This window comes from Gadus chalcogrammus, chromosome 21 (genome assembly GCF_026213295.1).
Source record: "Gadus chalcogrammus isolate NIFS_2021 chromosome 21, NIFS_Gcha_1.0, whole genome shotgun sequence".
NCBI lineage: Eukaryota > Metazoa > Chordata > Actinopteri > Gadiformes > Gadidae > Gadus > Gadus chalcogrammus.
Window position 1 is genome coordinate 1,841,814 of NC_079432.1, and position 21,382 is coordinate 1,863,195.

General features: G+C 48.3%; 1 protein-coding gene and 9 non-coding genes across 12 annotated transcripts; 2 read left to right on the forward strand and 8 right to left on the reverse strand.

Annotated features, from left to right (window-relative positions):
* Positions 1–892: 892 nt before the first annotated feature.
* On the reverse strand, positions 893–10,883 carry LOC130374119 (heterogeneous nuclear ribonucleoprotein Q-like). 3 transcript variants are annotated; one of them, XM_056580713.1, is made up of 11 exons: positions 10,755–10,883; positions 9,759–9,930; positions 8,582–8,700; positions 7,542–7,763; positions 6,928–7,104; positions 6,135–6,270; positions 5,616–5,821; positions 5,269–5,418; positions 4,323–4,444; positions 3,359–3,785; positions 893–1,044 (listed from the first exon to the last, which is right to left on the reverse strand). In XM_056580713.1, exons 1-11 carry the CDS (start codon positions 10,755–10,757, stop codon positions 997–999), a joined length of 1,782 nt encoding a protein of 593 aa, XP_056436688.1. In that variant the 5' UTR covers positions 10,758–10,883; the 3' UTR covers positions 893–996. The 3 variants fall into 3 exon arrangements, with proteins under 3 accessions (XP_056436688.1, XP_056436689.1, XP_056436687.1); XM_056580714.1 differs by having other exon boundaries at positions 958–1,041; XM_056580712.1 differs by lacking the exon at positions 893–1,044 and having other exon boundaries at positions 2,519–3,785.
* A 322-nt stretch (positions 10,884–11,205) lies between these two features.
* trnav-cac (transfer RNA valine (anticodon CAC)) lies at positions 11,206–11,278 on the forward strand. Its single transcript has one exon. It is a non-coding gene; the product is annotated as a tRNA-Val (tRNA).
* Positions 11,279–11,891: 613 nt separating this feature from the next.
* Positions 11,892–11,964, reverse strand: trnav-aac (transfer RNA valine (anticodon AAC)). Its single transcript has one exon. It is a non-coding gene; the product is annotated as a tRNA-Val (tRNA).
* Positions 11,965–13,391: 1,427 nt separating this feature from the next.
* trnav-aac (transfer RNA valine (anticodon AAC)) lies at positions 13,392–13,464 on the reverse strand. The gene has a single exon. It is a non-coding gene; the product is annotated as a tRNA-Val (tRNA).
* Positions 13,465–14,732: 1,268 nt separating this feature from the next.
* On the reverse strand, positions 14,733–14,805 carry trnav-aac (transfer RNA valine (anticodon AAC)). The gene has a single exon. It is a non-coding gene; the product is annotated as a tRNA-Val (tRNA).
* Positions 14,806–15,043: 238 nt separating this feature from the next.
* trnav-cac (transfer RNA valine (anticodon CAC)) lies at positions 15,044–15,116 on the reverse strand. Its single transcript has one exon. It is a non-coding gene; the product is annotated as a tRNA-Val (tRNA).
* Positions 15,117–15,576: 460 nt separating this feature from the next.
* Positions 15,577–15,649, reverse strand: trnav-aac (transfer RNA valine (anticodon AAC)). Its single transcript has one exon. It is a non-coding gene; the product is annotated as a tRNA-Val (tRNA).
* A 2,382-nt stretch (positions 15,650–18,031) lies between these two features.
* trnav-aac (transfer RNA valine (anticodon AAC)) lies at positions 18,032–18,104 on the reverse strand. Its single transcript has one exon. It is a non-coding gene; the product is annotated as a tRNA-Val (tRNA).
* Positions 18,105–19,421: 1,317 nt separating this feature from the next.
* Positions 19,422–19,494, reverse strand: trnav-aac (transfer RNA valine (anticodon AAC)). The gene has a single exon. It is a non-coding gene; the product is annotated as a tRNA-Val (tRNA).
* A 572-nt stretch (positions 19,495–20,066) lies between these two features.
* trnav-cac (transfer RNA valine (anticodon CAC)) lies at positions 20,067–20,139 on the forward strand. Its single transcript has one exon. It is a non-coding gene; the product is annotated as a tRNA-Val (tRNA).
* Positions 20,140–21,382: the final 1,243 nt, after the last annotated feature.

A 21,382-nucleotide genomic window follows, 5' to 3' on the forward strand; every position in this document is an offset into this window, starting at 1 on the left:
ACACAATCTTGATAGTCTTCGCTCTCCAGAGCTCAGCAGCGAGGTCTGTCGACCTGATTGTTCAGGCTCATTGGATGAGGACCGTCCCGCATCACGTCCGCACAGCAGGAGAACCGTGCAGCTCACCGGCGGCCAGGCAGGTGCTTGTGCATATTCACGAGGGGTTGGGGTTTGGGGGGGGGAGGGTGGGGTGGAAGGGGTGGAGCAAAGGTGGAAGGGGCGGAGCAAGGTGTTGGGAGGGGGCGTGCCTCTAAAAATGAGGTAGTTGACCCATCCTTCAACTTGACAGTCCTTAAAAAAAAAAAAAAAAAAAAAAAAGCAAATAAAAAGCAAAATATCTCTGGACACTCCGCCCTGCCCCCCCAGTCACCACGGCAACAAACTCATCTCTTCCCCCCCCCCCCCGCCCCCTGTTCAGTCATGACGCGATCGCTTGGGTCGGCCGGCCCCTCCGATCTTCGTCCGTATAAAAGTGCAAAGACAACACCGGAGAGACGATCACGTGATACAGCCTCCCGACTGGGATTGGTGGAGCCAGGAGGTCGGGGTAGGGGTCTCGGTGGAAGATGGGAGGGAGGAGGTAGGAGATGGGGGGGGGGGGGGGGGAGAGAAAAAGGGAGAGGCTGGAGGGATGAGGGAGAAAGGAGAGATGTGGGAGGGAGGAGAGAGAAGGGGGAGGGAGGAGGGAGGAGACACGGGGGGAGGCAGGAGAGATTAGGGAGACAAGAGATGGGAGAGGAGTGGAGAGCAGGGGGAGGGAGGAAGGGAGAAGAGACAAGGGGGGAGGAGGGAGGAGAGAAGGAGAAGGGGGGAGGAGAGAAGGAGAGAAGGAGAAGGGGGTTCACGAGCTTCATCATAAAGTAAACGCAGACGGACGCAGGCAGGTGTTCTCTCTCTCTCTCTCTCTCTCTCTCTCTCTCTCAGGGGATTATCCGAGTCATGTGACCTTACCATCCTGTCCAATGGCAGCGTCTGGCCCGCCCCCAGGCGCACTCTTCACTGGAAGGCGGCGTCCGGACCGGAGCAGCGGACCCCTCTGCCCTGCTAGCCAGGTCACAAAAGGAAGCAGTTAGACTCACAGCACATGGCGTCAGTACATCTCTACAGGGCCTCAGAACGCCGTGGCGCTCGGCAGGGACAACACTGAGCTGCCCGGGGGCCTGGATGGAGACACGGCAGAGAGAAGGGCGACACAGTTAGGCACGATCGACGCGGAGTCGAGCGTTTATCGTCAATCGTTGCCGACTTGGCGTACCGTGGTTCGGAACGTTTTGGCGGCGAGTGGGTTAGACATTAAGGAGGGGGGATAAAAACAACGGGACATAATCATAGCCAATCATACGTGCGGATTATGTCAGATCACGTCGCTGCAGGGTCAACATGCGTGTTAGTAGACCTGGGATCTCATTAAGCCAATCAACAAATCGCGTGGATTTCCGTCAGCAGAAGCTCGTTGTTGTATCCATGAGGAGATCACAAGCAATCAGCCACACCGATGGGAGAAGGTTTGATCAGCGGAGCTATTGAGGGGGAATTATGACGGCATACAGGTTCAGGGGCCGGACACCGACTGGCAGACTGGGAGGTGACATCAGACTGGGAGGGGACATCAGACTGGGAGGGGACCTTAGACTGGGAGGGGACCTTAGACTGGGAGTGGGCATCAGACTGGGAGGGGACCTCAGACTGGGAGGGGACCTTAGACTGGGAGGGGACATCAGACTGGGAGGGGACCTCAGACTGGGAGGGGACCTCAGACTGGGAGGGGACCTTAGACTGGGAGGGCCAGACTGGGAGGTGACCTCAGACTGGGAGGTGACCTCAGACTGGGAGGTGACCTCAGACTGGGAGGGGACCTCAGACTGGGAGGGGACCTCAGACTGGGAGGGCCAGACTGGGAGGTGACCTTAGACTGGGAGGGCCAGACTGGGAGGGGGCATCAGACTGGGAGGGGGCATCAGACTGGGAGGGGGCATCAGACTGGGAGGGGGCATCAGACTGGGAGGGGGCCTCAGACTGGGAGGAGGGCCAGACTGGGAGGGCCAGACTGGGAGGGCCAGACTGGGAGGGCCAGACTGGGAGGTGACCTTAGACTGGGAGGTGACCTTAGACTGGGAGGTGACCTTAGACTGGGAGGTGACCTTAGACCGGGAGGTGACCTTAGACCGGGAGGTGACCTTAGACTGGGAGGTGACCTTAGACTGGGAGGTGACCTTAGACTGGGGGGGCATTAGACTGGGTGTGGGCATTAGACTGGGAGGTGACCTTAGACTGGGAGGTGACCTTAGACTGGGAGGTGACCTCAGACTGGGAGGGGACCTCAGACTGGGAGGGGACCTCAGACTGGGAGGGGACCTTAGACTGGGAGGCCCAGACTGGGAGGTGACCTTAGACTGGGAGGGCATTAGCAGGCATGGGAGCGTTGTGAAGCAGGCTAAGCTCCAAACCTTGGATCCGTTTCCTCCACGAGGAGCCGTCAATTTATTCCAATCAATTTGAAGAGTTTGCCAAAACATAAATTTGCAACACAATTTGAAGTGGTTGTATAATTATTTTTTTTTTTACACTTGTGCGTGTACATTTATTAAAGCAGACAAAAAGCAAAAGGATACAAGCCAAAACGTGAAGCCATAAAAACGGGACCGCTTGGGCCCTGATTTTACCATCATCTCACTTTCCATTAACAAGACACGCATTACTTTGTGACAATACAATACAAATTTCATTTGTTATTAAATACATTTCTTTCTTTAGGAGACATAAGTGTGGTTGCCGTGATCTACTTAAAACATTTAAAAACCAGAGTGGAAAACATACATAAAGTGATCAGCCAATTGGAGAGCACAGTCTAAAAAAAGAACTGGGTCAAAGCCAGTGGTGGAATATGTTGAACCAACCATTAAACGCATAAAAACATCGAATAAAACCAGTTGTCCAGAAGCAGGTGACTTCTATTTTGAAGTGGAATATTAAAATATGTACAAAAAGATTGTTGCCAGTCACCAATTTAGAGGAAAAGAAAAAAGTTAAAACATTTTGTTTTGTGGGATTTGGGGCCAATCGGATAAGAAAAAATAAAATAAAAACAGGAATTTGGGTGGTTCTCGGGGACGCTCGCGGCCTCCTACTTCCACTGCTGCCCGAAACAATCCTGATAAAACTCCTGGTTGTTGGGTTTGTAACCATGGTAACCGGTGGCGTCAGAGATCCTGAGCGGTTGCTGGGGGATGGGCTGCGACCCCCAGTTCTGATTACTGGTCTGGTGCCGCTTGGACTCAGGCTGGTTGTACCCGTCAGCTTTGCGCTTGCCGCCTACCCCGTCTCCTCCTCCACGCCCGCCCCGCGCGCCCCCACGTACCCCTCCACGGCCACGCGGCGTCACTCCTCCACGGGCGCCCCGAGTGCCTCTGCCTGGCCCGGGTCCGCCGCCGCCGCCGCCGCCACCGCCACCGCCGCCGCGCTGGGAGAACCCGGCACGGCCCCTGGGAGCGCTGACGCCCCCGCGGCCCCTGTGCATGGGGCCCCCCCGGGAGCCACGCCCCCCGCCGCCGCGCCCGCGGCCCCCGCCGGGCGACTGGTAGTCATCGTAGCCGTAGTAGGGGTCGTCGTAGCCGCCGCCGCCGTAGCGGCAGCTGTTGTAGTCGTAGCCGTAGTAGTCGTAGTGGTCGTCGTAGCCGTAGTACTCGGGGTACGAGTAGCCGCCGCCGCCACCGCGGGAGCCGCCGCGACCACGCCCTCGGGAGGGAGGCGGCATGGCGGGGCCGTAGTAGTAATAGTCGTCGTACCTGGAGGAGGAGACGGTTAGCTCTGGGAATGAAGAGACGCTGCGTTTGTGACCCACCGTAGCATTCCTGAGAGTTAGAATAAGGCCTAAAAAATTTAATTTGGGTTCCGGTTTCCGACCGACCCTGTCAATTTATGTGCGACCCAAATTATTTTATGATTAAAAAAAATAAATAGAAAATGCAAACTAGAATTACGTTCTTGTACAGCACCTCTTCATTCGTTTTTAAATGAAAACAACCTACCTATCATTCGCTGCCGCTGGAAAAAATAAAATAGATTCCCTACCTACCCATGACCTCAACTGACAACCAACAGGCCTAATGACTTGTGAAGAAGTCCTTCCATTCCCATTTATTATGGTAAAACTATATTCCTAATCCCAGTGCAAAGGATAAACGTGTGGGCCTCCCTATTCCGTGGTCCCGGTGTAACAAATGTCTGCTTGGTGACAGACTGCGAATCAACGTTGAACAAGAGGACGCCCGTCTGAAGGCTGGGAGTGAAACACACACACACACACACTGAAGGGGTCTTACATTGGCGTCTTGGCCTGCTGTCTCTGGGCCTTGCGGTCCTTCCTCTTCTGGTCGGGGGGCTTAGCGAACACTATCTCGATGTGCTCTCCCTCCAGGTCCCTCCCGTTCATCTCCTCCAGAGCCTGCGGGGCGAGGGACACCACACCGTTGGGACAAAGCGGCACAGCGAGGGCTTCACAGTGGGCGGGCCAGTGGCGGTGGCTTTGAGTCTCCTCTGTACAGAGCCCCCCTCATCCCTCGGCGAGGGGACCCTGCCTGGAGGAGCCCTGCTACAAACGCATGAGGGACGCGGGGCCAGTGGAGGACAGAGCTCGGGCCTTTTCTGCAGGCGCATGAAGAAGTACCAGTGAGGAGAGGACGGGGTCTTTAAAGATCTCCTATCATACTTCTTTTCTGGTCTTCATTTCTTATTAATGACTCTTATAGAGCAACCTGACACGAATCACAGCACAAAAAACTGGAGATTTTCGGGAAACTCTTCCTCTCATCTGGGCGCTTTGAGCATTCTCTGTCAACACTTGGCTTCGTCCTTCTCCGCCCCCTCGCCCCCCCCTCCTGCCACTCCGTTGTGATTGGTGACCTTCCGGAAGAGCATGTTGCAGCATAACCATACATGGAAAATCCGGATTGTTCTACATAGATAAATCCCGGAAATTTGAACAAGTGAATGGCGACCGGCGTCCCTAGTGTTTAGCGCCCTGCACTTTCACCCCCAGACGGTCACCAGGGAACACGTCTTAATGCATGTACGGTATTATTTGACACTTTAGTATGGTTAAACATGACTATAAATCATAATAACAACGTTTATAGGTCATAAAAGTCGAAAAAGCATAATAGGTGCTCTTCAAAGAATTGCAAGGCTTTGAATGATGGAGTGGGCACAGATGAGTGGATAGTAAACGATTAGTAAGACGCTGCGTGTTGTGTGTGAGGCCGACCCCACCTTGACGGCCCCGTCCCGATCCTCAAAGTGGATGAAGGCGTAGTCCTTCAGCTTCTTCACACGCTCCAGGATCCCGTACTCTCTGAAGGTCTGCTCCAGCAGCTCCTCCGTCACCCCGTTGGACAGGTTCCGTACGAAGAGGACCTTCACCTGGGGAGACAACAGGCCGGGTTAGGACGAAAGGCCAGCGCCACCACCTGGTCACCGAGGTCCACCAACCAGTGAGATGAACCACCAGGAAGTCACACACACACACACACACGTTAGTGCCATTAGCTAGTGAGCGCTCCAGTGAGTTGAGACCGCTCTTCCCAGCGGTGTGTCGGGGGGGGGGGGGGGGGGGTTACCTTGGCCATGACCTCGGGGTCGGGGTCCTCGATGGGGTCGGCCCACTCCACCGTCACCACGTTGCCCCACACCTTCACTTTGCCGCTCATGAGGCGGCGGCGGGCCTGCGCCGCCGTCTTGTGGTCCTCGTACTCCAGGAAGCAGAAGCCGCGGTTCTTCTTCTTGTCGTCCGGCTGGTGGTACAGGATGATGTCGCTGAGGCCCTCTGGTGGCGGGAGGGGGGAGCGCGCGTTAGGATCACTTCTTAAGGGGGGGGGGGGGGGGGTTTACCGACAGGTGAGAGGGTGATTGAACGGCCTGTAGAGGGGATTCACCCTCACACCTGGTGGCTGAATACGAGGCTCCCAAATTCATTACAGAAAAAAAAAAATAGACATTTGACACAAAATACCAAACCTGCATGTAAAAAACAAGAGTCTTCTTTTTGAAGAAGAACACTGTTTTGTTACGTATAAAACAATGGTTTGTGTACAGGTCTCCAGTCTACTCCCTGGTTCAGGTAGGAAGAGGTGACCTGCCTGTGACTTTGGAGAACTCCTCCACAATCTGCTCCTTTGTTTTGCTCTTTGGAATGGAGCCCACAAACAGCCGGTTGTTGGCCACGGAGATGCACACACCGATGTGTTTGCCCGGGCGGATCTCGTGGTTGTTGCACTGGGGGGGGGGGGGGGGGGGGGGGGAGAGTGAGAGGAGAGTGAGGACCCCCACATACTAACAGCACCCTAACACTGACGCTCACACACACACACACAGGACAACTGCTCTGTGACTTGAAGCGCCGTATTGGAAATATATACACTAACTAACTAACCTCTATAAATGTACAATAAACAAAAATATACAGTGCTGTACAATATACAGTGCTTTGGAATAAACAGTGGTTTAAAATAGAGCATACAATAAACCAAACTAAATATATGGTACAATATTCAGTACTGTAAAATACACCAAACTGTACAATATAGAGTACTGTAAAATAAAACTACAATATTCTGTACTGTTCCATATACAGTCCTGTACAATATACAGTACTGTAAAATATACACTACAATATTCTGTACTGTACAATATACAGTCCTGTCCAGTATAGTCCTGTACAGTATACAGTCCAGTATACAGTACCGTAAAATATACACTACAATATTCTGTCCTGTACAATATACAGTCCTCTACAATATACAGTCCAGTATACAGTCCTGTCCAGTATACAGTCCTGTATAGTACAGTCCAGTCCTGTATACAGTCCTGTACAGTATACAGTCCAGTCCTGTAGTACCCCGGGGGTACAGCAGCCTGGTGGCTGAGCCTCACCAGCTGGACGGCTTCCTGCGCAGCGTCCTTAGTGCAGAAGGTGACGAAGGCGTAGCCGCGGTTCATCCCGCTCAGAGGGTCCATCATCAGCCTCAGGTCCCAGATGGGCCCCGCCTTCTCAAACAGCGGCACCAGCTCGTCCTCAAACAGGTCCCGCGGGATCTTACCCACAAAGATCTGGACCAAAGAGATACGATTTAACACGAGATCAGACTCCTTCCCCGTCTAGTCTGTTGTACTTCGTCAGCGCTTTGGGGAATTTTCAGCGTTTAGCTCCAACTTGTGCGCTGATGGTTGAGAGCCGAACTCGACGCTTGTATTAAAGCATCCGCTGGATGACTTATTGTCATCATTGGGTCAGCTGGCTGTCATAAACCTTTGGCCCGATCAGCCCTTTGAGACTGTGATGGTGATTAAGGGCTACACAAATCAAATAGAATTGAATGAACCAACAGACTCTGCACCTGTGGACACACCAGGATACTCTGGTGGTGAGTGAGGGTGTGGGTTTGAACCCGGCCCCAACCTGCTCATTAACGCACAATCATCTAAAAAATCCACAGCCACAGAACACCCCCCCCCCCCCCCCTCCACGTAGCCCGGCGACCCCGTACCTCGGTCCCGATGGGCGGCTGCCCGGCGTCGTGGACCGACTCCGGCGGCGGACCCCCGTACTTGCGCTGGCCCGTGGTGACGTCCAGGGTGTAGCCGGTGCGCTCCAGCAGCGTCTTGAGGCGGGTCTCGTCCGGCCCCTTGGTGGCGTCGGCCACCTTGGTGCCCTGCTTCTCGCGCTGCCGGTACGTCTTCATCACCCCGCACAGGAAGGCACTCTTGTTCTGGACGGGAGGAGGACACGGGCACTTAATGTACGCACTTAGTGTACGACGTACTACATTTTGATTATTTAAAGGGCAGTGCACGTCAATCTACATTCATGTTAATGTGCACAGGATGGCTAAAGTGTAAAAACATATTAAAGAATACACACAGGAACCGAAAACAGTATAACATGATGTCAACAGACTCCATTAAAACAAATAACCATACAACCATTCAAACAAACCACTATGGGTTATAGTACTTATTTGTGTAGCATCTTGTCCTAGCTATCTTTGTGGTACACGGGGAATAGGTTACCTAGCGATTGTTAGCGTTTGGCACTTGGTTCTTTGACCATCCTTACTGTACCCACAGCGGTATATTGTTGTTTCTCTTTCTCTGACAAATGTACTTCCCCTTGGATAGTCCCTTTGGATAAAAGCATCTGCTACATGCCCTAAATGCAAGTGTAAAAGAACTCCGTTGATGGGAGGATTGAGGTGCTCACAGGTCAGGAGGCGGGGCTTCAGATCAACGATACAAACAGATGTTGAAAGGGCCCCTGCTTTACCGCCAGGTGTGTGCCCTTCCCGATGCATGATGAGCTATATCACACACCTTCAACAGGGACTGTACCAGCAGGTAGGCTGATCGTTCAACACACACACACCTGAAAGACTCATGTGTACCGTCCTGATAGGGTACAGGCTAATCCTCGTCCCACCCAGATGGTAAAGTAGGGACCATTTGGACTGAGTGGAAGAGGTACAGACTAGAGTGAGGGAGCCTACCTGGACTGAGTGGAAGAGGTACAGACTAGAGTGAGGGAGCCTACCTGGACGTGTGACAGGTCGCTCTCCTTGAACTGCACCAGGACCTGCAGAGCCCCGTCCTCGTTGAACTCCTTCAGGGCCTCGATGGCCCGCTCATCCAGGTCGCTGTGGGCAACCAGGCCTGGGGGGGGCGATACACCAGAACAAACCGGTTACACCACCACCAAACCAAAGAGGAAACGCTTGCTGGCGTAGAAGTAAGTCGTCAGATTTGTTTGTTGTACTGCATGACAGGTATCACTCAAAAGATGTCAGTCTGCAGGATGGATACACAAAGTGGGAATGGTTTCACACAGTTCTGGAACTGCTTAGTAGCTCTATTCAATTCAAAATTTAGGACATCACTTACTCGACTCGGTAACTTATTTATATTTATCCATCAATAACAAAAAGTCAGAAAAATTGCAAATTATATAATATGCAATTGTTAATTGTTGTAGCCCATTGACTGTTATGTTGTCCTCTTATACATTATTGGTGGAAACCTGGAATAGAGGCAGACAGTGCTGTTTCAGCCAATTGGAAAGCGAAGTCTACTTGGTGATCAGCATGGACATCAATGAGAAAATGAAGACCATTCTAACCAGAGGTCCAGTGACAGCATGTTGAAACACATTCAAGTGTTCATATTCACCCTGGTGGATTCAACCCCAATATAAAAGGTGATTGCAGTGGGGAGTATTTACGACCAGACGAACAGTAATAGGTTTGTAACACATGACAGAATGCATGTCCGACCCTCTGCCCCACATTAGAAGTCACACAATGTTTCTCACTGGCATTAATCCAACTGTCCCATGTCCCGTCAGACACACGTCTCTCTTGTTTCTGTGCATCAGGTGATGAGCAGCGCGTACATCTCTACTGTGAGCCCCCTCTGTCACCCCTACTGACACAACACACACCAGCTGTCTGGGCTGTCGAGCTGAAGTCACTCAAACTACAAACAGATCCTTCAAAAGGACTCTTTCTTAACCAAGAAAAATTCACATAATTTACGGGTGCAGACGTGTATAGTGGAAGGAACAGCAGACAAACTAGAACAGCTGAATAAAAAAGACAAGCATGCGTCAAACCACAGTGGGTGAAGATGTGCCAATGCCAACTTGAGGCTGGTGATAGAACAAGAGGAGATGATGGAGGGGCAGAAACGAATGGTAGCGTAACAACACACGGTACCTGCGATGTAAACTTCGTCTAGCTTCTCGGCGACTTTCTGCGGTAATCCCGCATCAAGCAGAGTCTGAAAGTGCTCCGACCGGGTGACCTCGACGGCCGCGGTGTCCATCGGCTCCGTGGACTCCTCCGTGCCGTTCCCGTTCACATGATCGACAGCCATGTCGGTAGACATCTGTGCAGGCGAGAGAAGTTAACAATACCGATGAGATGGGTTGTTGTGAATAATCAGCAGGAGGGTATCGATCCATCAGCAGGGTATCGATCACGTTTCAGCAGCCCACTGGCACCGGGGGACAGACTACCCAGTGTTTCAACACGCTGGATCAGCGTGTCAAAACCAGTACCGGGTGGGACGGAGATCATTCAAACAACACATCGTAGTACACTTCAAACATTAACCCAACACACAAATTCATCCACGATCACCTGTGCGAAACGTGCCTAAATGAAAACACGTTGAGCGGAGGATGGTCCGACCTGTAGTAAGTAGTCGACACATACACAATGCATGGACAGAGCCCGTCAGTCACACCACCAACACACAGGGACATAGAGCCATGGACATCTGCAGAACATGAAATACTTATAATAATATTAATAATGTGATATTGATGAAGGTATTGGGTCTGGCTAACGTTAGCCCGGCGACGCCACGCCTCTCGGCCTGTCGTCCACCAGGCTAGCCTTATTCTCATTATATATCTCATTATTCAGCCTGATATCAGGCGGGGTTTTAAATGCACAGGTTAAACGTCTGGGAGAAAAACCCAGTTGAAGTAAATCATTGTCAAATGTATGCCAGGAAAGATTCAGTCAGAATAATAGCGCTGTACAAAATGCCGGCTAGCCGTGAGGATGCGGCTACGTGCTAACGGGAGCAGCTACATGCTAACGGTAGCCGTCACCACATCACCTCAACGTGCATCCGGCAGTGAAAGGGTGAACGTTCACGTGGACATTCTGACGTGAATAAATGGACTTCGAAGGGTTACGTACCATGCAGGTCTTCGACAGAGTACACAATACAGACTTGGTGTATTCGATATGTTAAGAGAAAGAAAAATAATCCCGACAGCAGGTTTGGATTGAGTCCTCACTCCCGGTTAAACAAAATGGCGACCGCGTAACGTCGCGATTTCTGTGTGACGTAAACGGGGTCTCCTCTGCCGCCACGCACGGGCTGCTCAATTTCCCTAACGTATTGTAATATTTGTTTTACATACAAAGAAACGATTTAAAATATTAGTATTATTCAGATCGAATTTGGTTGCAATTGTCAATTTGTAATGGTCAGTGTCGACGTCCACACGTATTATTCTAAAAATTTACTTGGGTCATTATATACAGTATTTCATCCAAATCTGATAAAAACGAGACGCTCCCATGACAGGACCGGTGACCAGTTATATTGCGGAGAGATAGACACAATGTTCCTCATGTACATATCGTTTCCGTAGTGTAGTGGTTATCACGTTCGCCTCACACGCGAAAGGTCCCCGGTTCGAAACCGGGCGGAAACATATTTTGAATTTTCGGGAACCCTTCGAATACTTTTCGTTTAGTGATCTGATAATGAGCTTTTTATTATTATTTTAAGCGTATTTGCGAACGATTTAGAAAGCGGTTTCTTACCCAGGCCGTTTAATGAACGCTGTATGCACTTGCCACTCACTGTGTATGATATAAAGTGACAAGAAAAGTAATAGCTATGCTATTTAATTATTCAATCTCAATGATATAAGCAGTTTTCTGCAGGCCGGCAGATCAGATCGGTGATCCAGAAGGCCCCATGCAGATGCATTTCACCATGCAGAGAGGTGGTTGGTCCTCAATAATCTTCATGTATACGCTCATAAAGTAACATTACATGGTATTTGGCCGATTAGACGTATCCATGGTCTTATGAGGAGCTGCTGGTAGCAGGAGGTTTATCATCATTTAATGGGCGGATGGACCAATGAGTGATCTATTTTACGTAGATTTCATGTTAATTTTAATACGTTATATTTTCAGTTTTCCAATTTTATATCTGAAATACTTATTAAAAAGAACAAAAAAGACAAAAAATGAACAGCAAAAAGGAAGAAAGTGATGAGCTGCCAGATAAACAAAAAAGTACAAAAAAAAAAATCCTGTTTCCGCCCGGTCTCGAACCGGGGACCTTTCGCGTGTTAGGCGAACGTGATAACCACTACACTACGGAAACTCGGTGACTACTCGCACACAAGAACAGCACTACATAGTTAGTAGACGTAGATGTAGGCGCTTCATAGTTAGATTGACCCTTACCCATACTCATGCCCGTTTTACTTTGTTCAGCCCTAACAATGTATATCATTAAATATCTCTGGTCTTACGGAGGACCAGTCGGAGAGATATTTAATGGCTCGTTGTGACGGCTGGAACAAATGTTAGGCCACACGTTGTCAGTGGCGGATATAGTCGTTTTAACTCCCAACCGAACAGCGAGCTCTGAATACAAAAACCTTTACCATGTTTCCGCCCGTTCTCGTACCGCGGACCTTTCGCGCGGTAGCCGAAATGGTATGGCTTAACTTTCTTAACTTTCCCCATTCATTCTCAATGGTAGTTCTTAACAGTACGGATGTAATATTTTTTCAGCCACTGGTAGAAATTAGGCGCTGAGTTTCCGTTATTCAATATATTATTCAAACGCCCCTTCATACCACAATATGAGTTTATGAAAAAAGATTTATTTATGTCTTTTTTTCTTTGAAGCACTAAAAACAGTGCAATGTTGTGATGTTTTAATAAATGTAGTCTTCTATCTGATTAAATTGTAAGAATTGTATTCGTTCGCACTTATTTGACACTCGTTCTGATGATATAAATAGCTTAAAGTGTAAAAACGGAATTTGGAAAAAAATAAAACGGTATTTGGAAAAAATAAAACGGATTTCATAGGGCCCTTTGAAAATTCAGGCCCTGGTTCGGACAAACTTTTTCGGAATATCTGCTCTATAGAATATAATGAGAATTCGACATGAACGTTGTTTAACTCAAAACAGTTAGGATGTTTCCGCCCAGTTTCGAACCGGCAAATGGAACTCATTGACCTTGGGTGTCTTGAAAGGCGCCTCTAAATTAAATGTATTATTATTATTATTATTATGTATGGAGAGAATCTATCAACCCACGGAGGTGGTTATATCCAAGATATTATCCTAAACATCCATTCTCTTTACATATACAGTCTATGCTCTCAACAGCAAGCACTAAATACTAAAACTTCGAGTAGTATTTAATGTTTCCGCCCGGCCTCAAACCGGGGACCTTTCACGTTTCAGGCGACGTGATGACCACTATACTACGAAAACCTGTGAGAAAAAAAAAAAGCAGTCCTAAAAGAGTTTGTCATCAGAAACACATGAACAGATTTTAAGCGCTTGTTTAAACCCTCAATAATATGAATAATATACTGGGCGTGGTGCCCAGTAGATACTGCTGAAGGTTCAGTTCCTGGTTCAGACAGACTTTTTCAGAATAGATGATCGATAGTAAAGCAGGAGAAATTAAACATCAACTTTGAATCTCTCCAAAGAAATTGTGCTGTGCTCCTTACCTATACAGTCTACACCCTCAACGAGAGCTCTGAACACAAAAAATTGTCCTTGTTTCCGCCCGGTCTCGAACCGGGGACCTTTCGCGTGTTAGGCGAACGTGATAACCACTACACTACGGAAACCTGTGCCAATGGGGACAACCCTAGAAAAGTTTGTGATCAGAAACACACGTATGAACAGCTTTTAAGCACAGATTTAAAGTTTAAACATAAAATAATATGACAAGGCTATTTGTAGAAGACGTTCAGTGCTGCCGGTTCACACAGACTTTTTCAGAATAGCTGCTCTATAGACTACAAAGGGAATTTGACATTAATTTCGAACATCTCAATACAGTAAAGCTAATCCGCCCGGGGACCTTTCACGTGTTAGGCGAACGTGATAACCACTACACTACGGAAACCTGTGTGGGAAGAAAAGGCAACCCTAGAAAAGTGCGTCATCAGAAGCACAAACATAAACAGGTTTTCAGCGCAGGTTTAAACACTTAATAATATGACAAGGCTATTGGTTGAAGCCTTGTCATATTATTATCCATTCTCCCATCTGCTACCGCGGGGAACAATGCTAGCATGCTAGGCTTCAATTGTAAAGTCGTAACGACAGCGGCAAAAGCCAGCCAAGACATGCTAATGGCTACGAACCATCCATTGCACGCTAGACGATCCAGGATGAGACGGTTAACCCAGATGTCCATGCTGGAGAGGTGCACGAAGAAGACTCAGGAACGCTAGGCAATACAGGAAAGGAGGTTGACACCCAGACACTTCTAATGCCGCGTTTCCACTGCAGGGTGCGGAACGGATCGGATCGCAAAGGTGCGGTAGGGAGGGGGCGGTATAGCCCAGCTCAGTTCCGAGGTCGCGTTTCCACTGCCGACAGTACCCTTGGTGGTAGGCCGGATGTCGATCGCCGCGGCAGCTACGTAAACATAGTAAACAACGTCTTCCTCCCCAAGAATGCAGACGAACGTCTCCACCTCCTTGTTCGGCCAAGCAAGCTTTTTACGCGACATGTTAATTGTTAAGAATAATACCTCGAGGCTACTGTTTGTTCGTCTTTATCCCCGCGTCGACCGGAAGTGACGATTCTGTCGACCAATCAACGGAGGGGGGGTGTAGCTAGAATTCCAGGGTACCCTTTCAGGCGTCTGGTCTCGTTTTGGGTACCGCAACGGAGGAGTCCCCAAAATGGGGTCGGAACGGGTACGGCAAAGTCCGGGTCACGCCCACTTTTGGCGGTGGAAACGCGATCCGACCCGCACCTTTGCGATCCGATCCGTTCCGTACCCTGCAGTGGAAACGCGCCATAAGAACTTCTCACAACTATAGTTAACTTTCATACAGTCTATGCTCTCAACTGCGAGCGCTAAATACAAATACTTTGACCATGTTTCCGCCCGGTCTCGAACCGGGGACCTTTCGCGTGTTAGGCGAACGTGATAACCACTACACTACGGAAACCTGTTAGTTGGAAACAAAACCCTAGAAAAAACTGTCATCAGAAGCACCTGCATGAACAGGTTTTCAGCAGAGGTTTAAACACTTAATAATATGACGAGGCTATAGGTTGAAGAGGTTGCGTGGTGCCCAGTAGACACTGCTGAAGGTTCTGCTCCAGACAGACTTTTCCCGAATAGCTGCTCGATGGCAAAGCAAGAGAATTTAAACTTTAAATTTGTATGTATCAAAATACAAATATTGTTTCCGCCCGGTTTCGAACCGGGGACCTTTCGCGTGTGAGGCGAACGTGATAACCACTACACTACGGAAACACATATATGCCTCAATCTGGCCACCCCAATTAATCCCGTCATCAACCGTCCAGTCTAGTTCACAACATTTAATGGAACCAGGGTCAGAGTGGTCAGGTGTGAATGCAAGTGGTTATAACATACATATTTGAAACATATTATCCTAAACATCCATTCTCCAATCTGCTACCGCGGGGAACAATGCTAGCAAGCTAGGCTACAATTGTATGGTCGTAACGACAGCGGCCAAAGCCCGCCAAGACATGCTAATGGGCTACGAACCGTCCATTGCACGTTAGACAATCCAGGTGGAGACGGTTACCCCAGAAGTCCATGCTGGAGGGGTGCACGAAGATGGCAATACAGGAATGGATGTTGACACCCCAACACTACTAAGAACCTCTCACAACTAGAGTTAGAGTTTAACTTTCATACAGTCTATGCTCTCAACTGCGAGCGCTAAACACAAAAACTTTGACCATGTTTCCGCCCGGTCTCGAACCGGGGACCTTTCGCGTGTTAGGCGAACGTGATAACCACTACACTACGGAAACTGATACCAAAATGAAATCAGTTTTAGTAATTGTTTGTGTAAATGGAAGAGGTTACTAAACACATTATTCTAAGCATTCATTCTCTTTACCATGCAGTCTACGCCCTCAACGAGAAGTCTGAACACAAAACTTTTCCTTGTTTCTGCCCGGTTTCGAACCGGGGACCTTACACTACGGAAACTCACGGTTTGTATATAACTCATGTATGCACAGAATCTGGCAACCGGTTATATCCTACATATTATCCTAAACATCCATTCTCTTTACCTATACAGTCTAGGTCAGGGGTCGGCAAACCTAGGCACGCGTGCCACCACTGGCACGGGGCAGCATAATCATTGGCACACTTTTTTTGTTTCATTATTATTATTTAAAAATGTCACAGCACAATGCGGCAGCATAATCATACCGATTTTCTTTTTCAATTTATTCTGTTTGGGGCATTTCCTCCCAGTGCAAATAGGTTTAAATTAGTTTCAGAAAGCACTGCTCTGAAATGGGATCAAATAATAGTTTTTAAACCTAGGTTGTAAGTAATAGAAAATAACATGTTTAAAATATTGTTGCAAGTGGCCTATATGCATCGCCTTCACATAGTTTTGCAAATGTACATGTCTTAAAGGTATTGATGTGGATGGTTCCAACATTCTCATATATTCTTGTTTTTTACATTTCTCACTGTACGTCCACACCAGAAGCGAATTGAGCGACCAAATCGCCGGAAGTCATTCACTTTCTATGGGCAAGAGCGACCAAAGCGACCAAAGCGACCAACGCTACCAGCGACCAAAGTTGAGCAACCAGAGCGTCAAAAAGAAGTTGAAAACTTTTTAACTTTATGCAAATTATTATTATTCGCTTCAGCGGCCAAACACTGACAGCCAATCGGAATGTAGACGCTCTTCGCTTGCGTGGATCCCAGGGAACATCGGCAGGCACTTTGGTTCCTACCTACCTTTATTCACTCACTGAACAAAATGTCGGCTGAAGTATTAATCGCGGCTGTAACTGGGCACCCGGTGTTGTACGAACCAACACTTTTTCAGTTCAGAGATCGAAACACCATAGTGGTTTGGATATCAAGTGATGATAAGCGGGAGTATTTATAGGCTACATCTAGAACGTTCGTATTTAAGCGGGAATAATTTTAATTTGCTCTCCATGCCACCAATCTAACCAACCAATCGCGTGTAGCATGCTTTAAACAAAACCAAAAAAGTTTTTGAAATCGTCACATAAACAAACTAATCGACAAGACGAGGGATAAATGACAAGGGATATATCTCTAGTCTTTTATCCCTCTATTCCCCACTATTCACGGAGCCTGAAGTGAATAATTGTTAATTAAATAGTCTAGATAGATAGATAGCCTAGTCAAGTCTTTATTAATACCAAACGACACAAATCGTCGGGAATCCATTTAGGTGGTTCGGCCCACACAGGACAGTAGCCTACAAGACCACACAGAACAAGTCTGACTGGACATACACACAATACATCACATTAAAACTAGACACGCTTTGATATATAGATAGACAGATAGGCCTAGATAGATAGATATGTTCCATTATTTGCCTTGCGGAGCCAACCAGTCCTGTGCACGTATGCAAATTAGCCATGTGCGGCAATGTCTATTTGTTTTGAGTGCGACGAATGAGTGCAGATCATGATTTGCAGATGCAGATCAGTGAAACATATTTTAACTACTACAGCACGCAGGGTTTTTTGTTCTCCGTTGTAATTAGCCTACATTTTAGGATTTTTTTTATATTGGGGGGAATCACTGTCCTACTTGTTGTCGAAGCACTTTATCGAACAAGCAAACCGTCTCGGCAATATGGCCAAGCTGTATGGGAGAGTTCACTATTTGATATGGCTGTCTGTAGGGCCTACTAAACGCATACGGCTCCTTTAAAAGCGTCTGCATAATTGAATTGTACGTCATGAGCGACTTGAGCGACCAAAGCGAACAGAAAAATTCGCAGCGAAACTTTGTGAGCGACCAAAGCGTCAAAGACTGTACGTCCTGGTGTGGACGTACAGTCACAGTGCAAATATGTTTTTGAATGAGTTTCTGAAAATTGTGTTTTAAGTTGGGACATATGTAATTATAATTTGTAAGTCCATGTTGCAAATATGACAACCAAAAAAACATTTAAAATGTTGATGCATGATTGTGGACTATATGGAAAGAGTACAATTACAGGTCTTCTGAAAATGTTATTGGTAGCTGGGTCATAATTCTGCTTAATTTTTTATATATTGTTGCTTAAGGCGCACTCATTAATGAGAAAATGTCAAACTGACACTGCATGTTGAAAAGGTTGCTGACCCCTGGTCTAGGCTCTCAAGAGCCAGCTCTAAACACAAAAAGCTTCACCATGTTTCCGCCCGGTCTCGAACCGGGGACCTTTCGCGTGTTAGGCGAACGTGATAACCACTACACTACGGAAACCTGCGTTGCATAAAAAAGGCAACCTTTTACAAATTTGTCATAAGAAGCACACGCATGAACAGATTTTCAGCGCACGTTTATACACTCAATAATATGACGAAGTTATTTGTTAAAAAGATGTCGTAGTGCCCAACCTTCAGCCCACACTGCTGAAGGTTCAGTACACACATTTTTAAGAATAGCTGTTCTATAGTAAAGCAGGAGAATTGAAACATTAACTTTGTATATCTCAATACAGAGATACATTTTCCGCCCGCTTTCGAACCGGGGACCTTTCGCGTGTGAGGCGAACGTGATGATAACCAAACCAAATAAAAATCTTGCAACCCAAAAACCCTCCATCAACTGTCCAGTTTATAAATTCACAACATTAAATGGAACCAGGGTCTCAGTGGTCATGTGTGAATCGAAGTGGTTACATCATACATATTTTAAACATATTATCCTAAACTTCCATTCGCCCATCTGCTACAAAGCTAGCACGCTAGGCTACAATCGTAAGGTCGTAACGACAGCGGCCAAAACCCGCCAAGACATGCTAATGGGCTACGAACCGTCCATTGCACGGTAGACGATCCAGGAGGAGACGGTTACCCCAGAAGTCCATGCTGGAGGGATGAACGGAGAAGACTCAGGAACCCTAGGCGATACAGGAAAGGATTTTGACAGACACCCCAACACTTCACTTCTAAGAACTTCTCACAACTAGAGTTAGAGTTTAACTTTCATACAGTCTATGCTCTCAACTGCGAGCTCCAAATACCAAAACTTCGACCGCTTCCGCCCGGTCTCGAACCGGGATATTTTCCCGTTAGGCGAACGTGATGATAACCACTACACTACGTAAACCTGTTAAAACATCGAAGACAACTCTAAATTACGATCTTGTTAGGAGCATATATGAACAGATTTTAAGCACCGTTGTTAACACTTAAGCCGTTTCTCAATACCAAGTACGCGAATTTCGGACTCGTGGACTTGGAAGTTCGCAGACTTCCAAGTACAAACCTCCGAGGCCGGGAGTACGCACTCGATGACGTCACCATCTTATTATTTGAGAATAGGCTATTGATATAAGAATTACGAACGAGCGAGAATAGAACACACACACACACACACACACACACACACACACACACACACACACACACACACACACACACACACACACACACACACACACACGATATTTGTGGTGTGTGTGTGGAAGAGGTGGAGTGCTGTCCAGCAGACAGAGTTTTTCAGAATAGCTCCTCTATTGTACAGCAAAATAATTTAACATAACATTCTGTATCTCCAAAAATAAAACCAGGACCTTGTTTCCGCCCGGTCTCGAACCGGGGACCTTTCGCGTGTTAGGCGAACGTGATAACCACTACACTACGGAAACTGAAAGACACTTCTATAAAAGGTGGAAAAAATATTTTCCTCACAAGCCGGGAAGAAAGACAACACAACATACATTAGTTCGAAAAATACATACTTTGGCGAGCTGCACGGGAAGGATGAGACGGCATCCCAGGGTCAGCAGTTCACTGCTGTATCCGCTCCCCATACGTCACCGCACAACTTCGGGACTGCTTTAATAGCAAAAGCAAGTAGAAAACACACCTGACCATTCAACGACCGTAACACTTTAAGTAATGGTGCAATGAGAACACGTGGCAAAAATACACACCCACATCGATCAACATCAATTTCCATGAACCCTGATTAGTTTCCAAACCAGAAATGACCCAGGAGGGCCCCGAAAGGTCCAAACAGAGAGGGAAGACCCTTCCCGAAATCCCTTGGGCGTCCACCCCTGTGGTCGCTACAATACAAACAAGGATAGCCTTCTTAAACATGAACTATAAAGTTGTATCACGCGTGTTATTGTCGAGGAACTTAAAGTGATCTGTATTCTTGGATGTAGAATCTAGATGGATAAGCGTTATGGCTTTTGCAAAGGACCGCACTCACGTTTCCGTAGTGTAGTGGTTATCACGTTCGCCTCACACGCGAAAGGTCCCCGGTTCGAAACCGGGCGGAAACACATTTTTTCTTCGGGTTAGATAACTACCAAAAAAAAACAAGTAAACCACATAAACTGTTAAATTATAACACGGATAAACAAACCAAATCCTGGGACAGCCACACAACGTCTGAAGTTGTATTTCATCAACACCGGGTTAATCCATGAATGGTCTGGGTTAATGAAGTGTTACCCAACCTTATCTGATCTCATCTTGTCAGAGGTTGTTCTGGCAAGTGGAAGGGATTCTCTCTCTATCTCTCTCTCACACACTGTCTCTCTCTCTCTCTATGGGCGGGCCAGAGAGTACAGATGAGAGAGGAGAGGAGAGGAGAGGAGAGAGGAGAGAGGGTCTTGAAGGAATCTGCGAGTGTTGATCGTGTTTTTTAGGAGACCTCCTCATCCCTGAGTGACATGGACCCCCAGAACCAGCTCCCCGCCCGGGGGGGAGGGCCGGACTACCGCCGATACACGGTGAGACCTGTCAATCATTACTCAGTTCACCGTACTCAACCTCCACTCTGAGGTCCAAGATATTGATCCTGGGTTTGACCGCTAATGTCTGCAGCTTGGAGGCTATAGAGCCACACGACCCCTGACCCCTGACCCTGACCCCGACCTGCTCCTTAATGACAGGTTGACCGGGGGAACCCCGGTAACGGCTTTTATTTACCGTGACGCTAATGTGGGCGTGTCGACCCCCGACCCCAGGTGGCAGAGGGACCGGACCCCGTCCCCATCGGCGCCACCGTGATCCGCAGGGCCAAGCGGCCGGCGGGGGCGGGGTGCCCCGGGAGGCTGAGCCCCGAGGGATCGGGGGGCCCCGGGGCGGGTGGGCCCCGGGGGGAGCACCCCAAAGACGGGCCCCTGCAGAGCGGGCCGTCCCTGGGACCGGACCCCGAAGCCACGGTGAGTCAAGAACCCGGAGGACCGTCACAGAGGGTCGGAGCGGCTACTCGGGTTTTATGTCCGTAAAGTATTATTTGTTTTTTTTTTTAGTAAGTGACGTCACGCTCACTGTTGATGCTGAGTGGGGTCGGCAGGTTGTGTGTGTGTGTGTGTGTGTGCGTGCGTGTGCGAGTGCACGTGTGTGTGTGTGTGTGTGTGTGTACGTGTGTGTTTGTGTGTGTGTGTACGTGTGTATCCGTGTGTGTGTGTGTGTGTGTGTGTGTGTGTGTGTGTGTGTGTGTGTGTGTGTGTGTGTGTGTGTGTGTGTGTGTGTGTGCGTGTGTGTGTGCGTGTGCGAGTGTACGTGAGTGTGTGT

Coding starts and splice junctions, on each gene's coding strand:
- LOC130374119 (XM_056580712.1), bottom strand. Junction 8,701..9,758: donor AGACGAAGTTTACATCGCAG/GTACCGTGTGTT, acceptor CGCCCCCCCCAG/GCCTGGTTGCCCACAGCGAC. Junction 5,419..5,615: donor ACCCCGAGGTCATGGCCAAG/GTAACCCCCCCC, acceptor TTGTCTCCCCAG/GTGAAGGTCCTCTTCGTACG.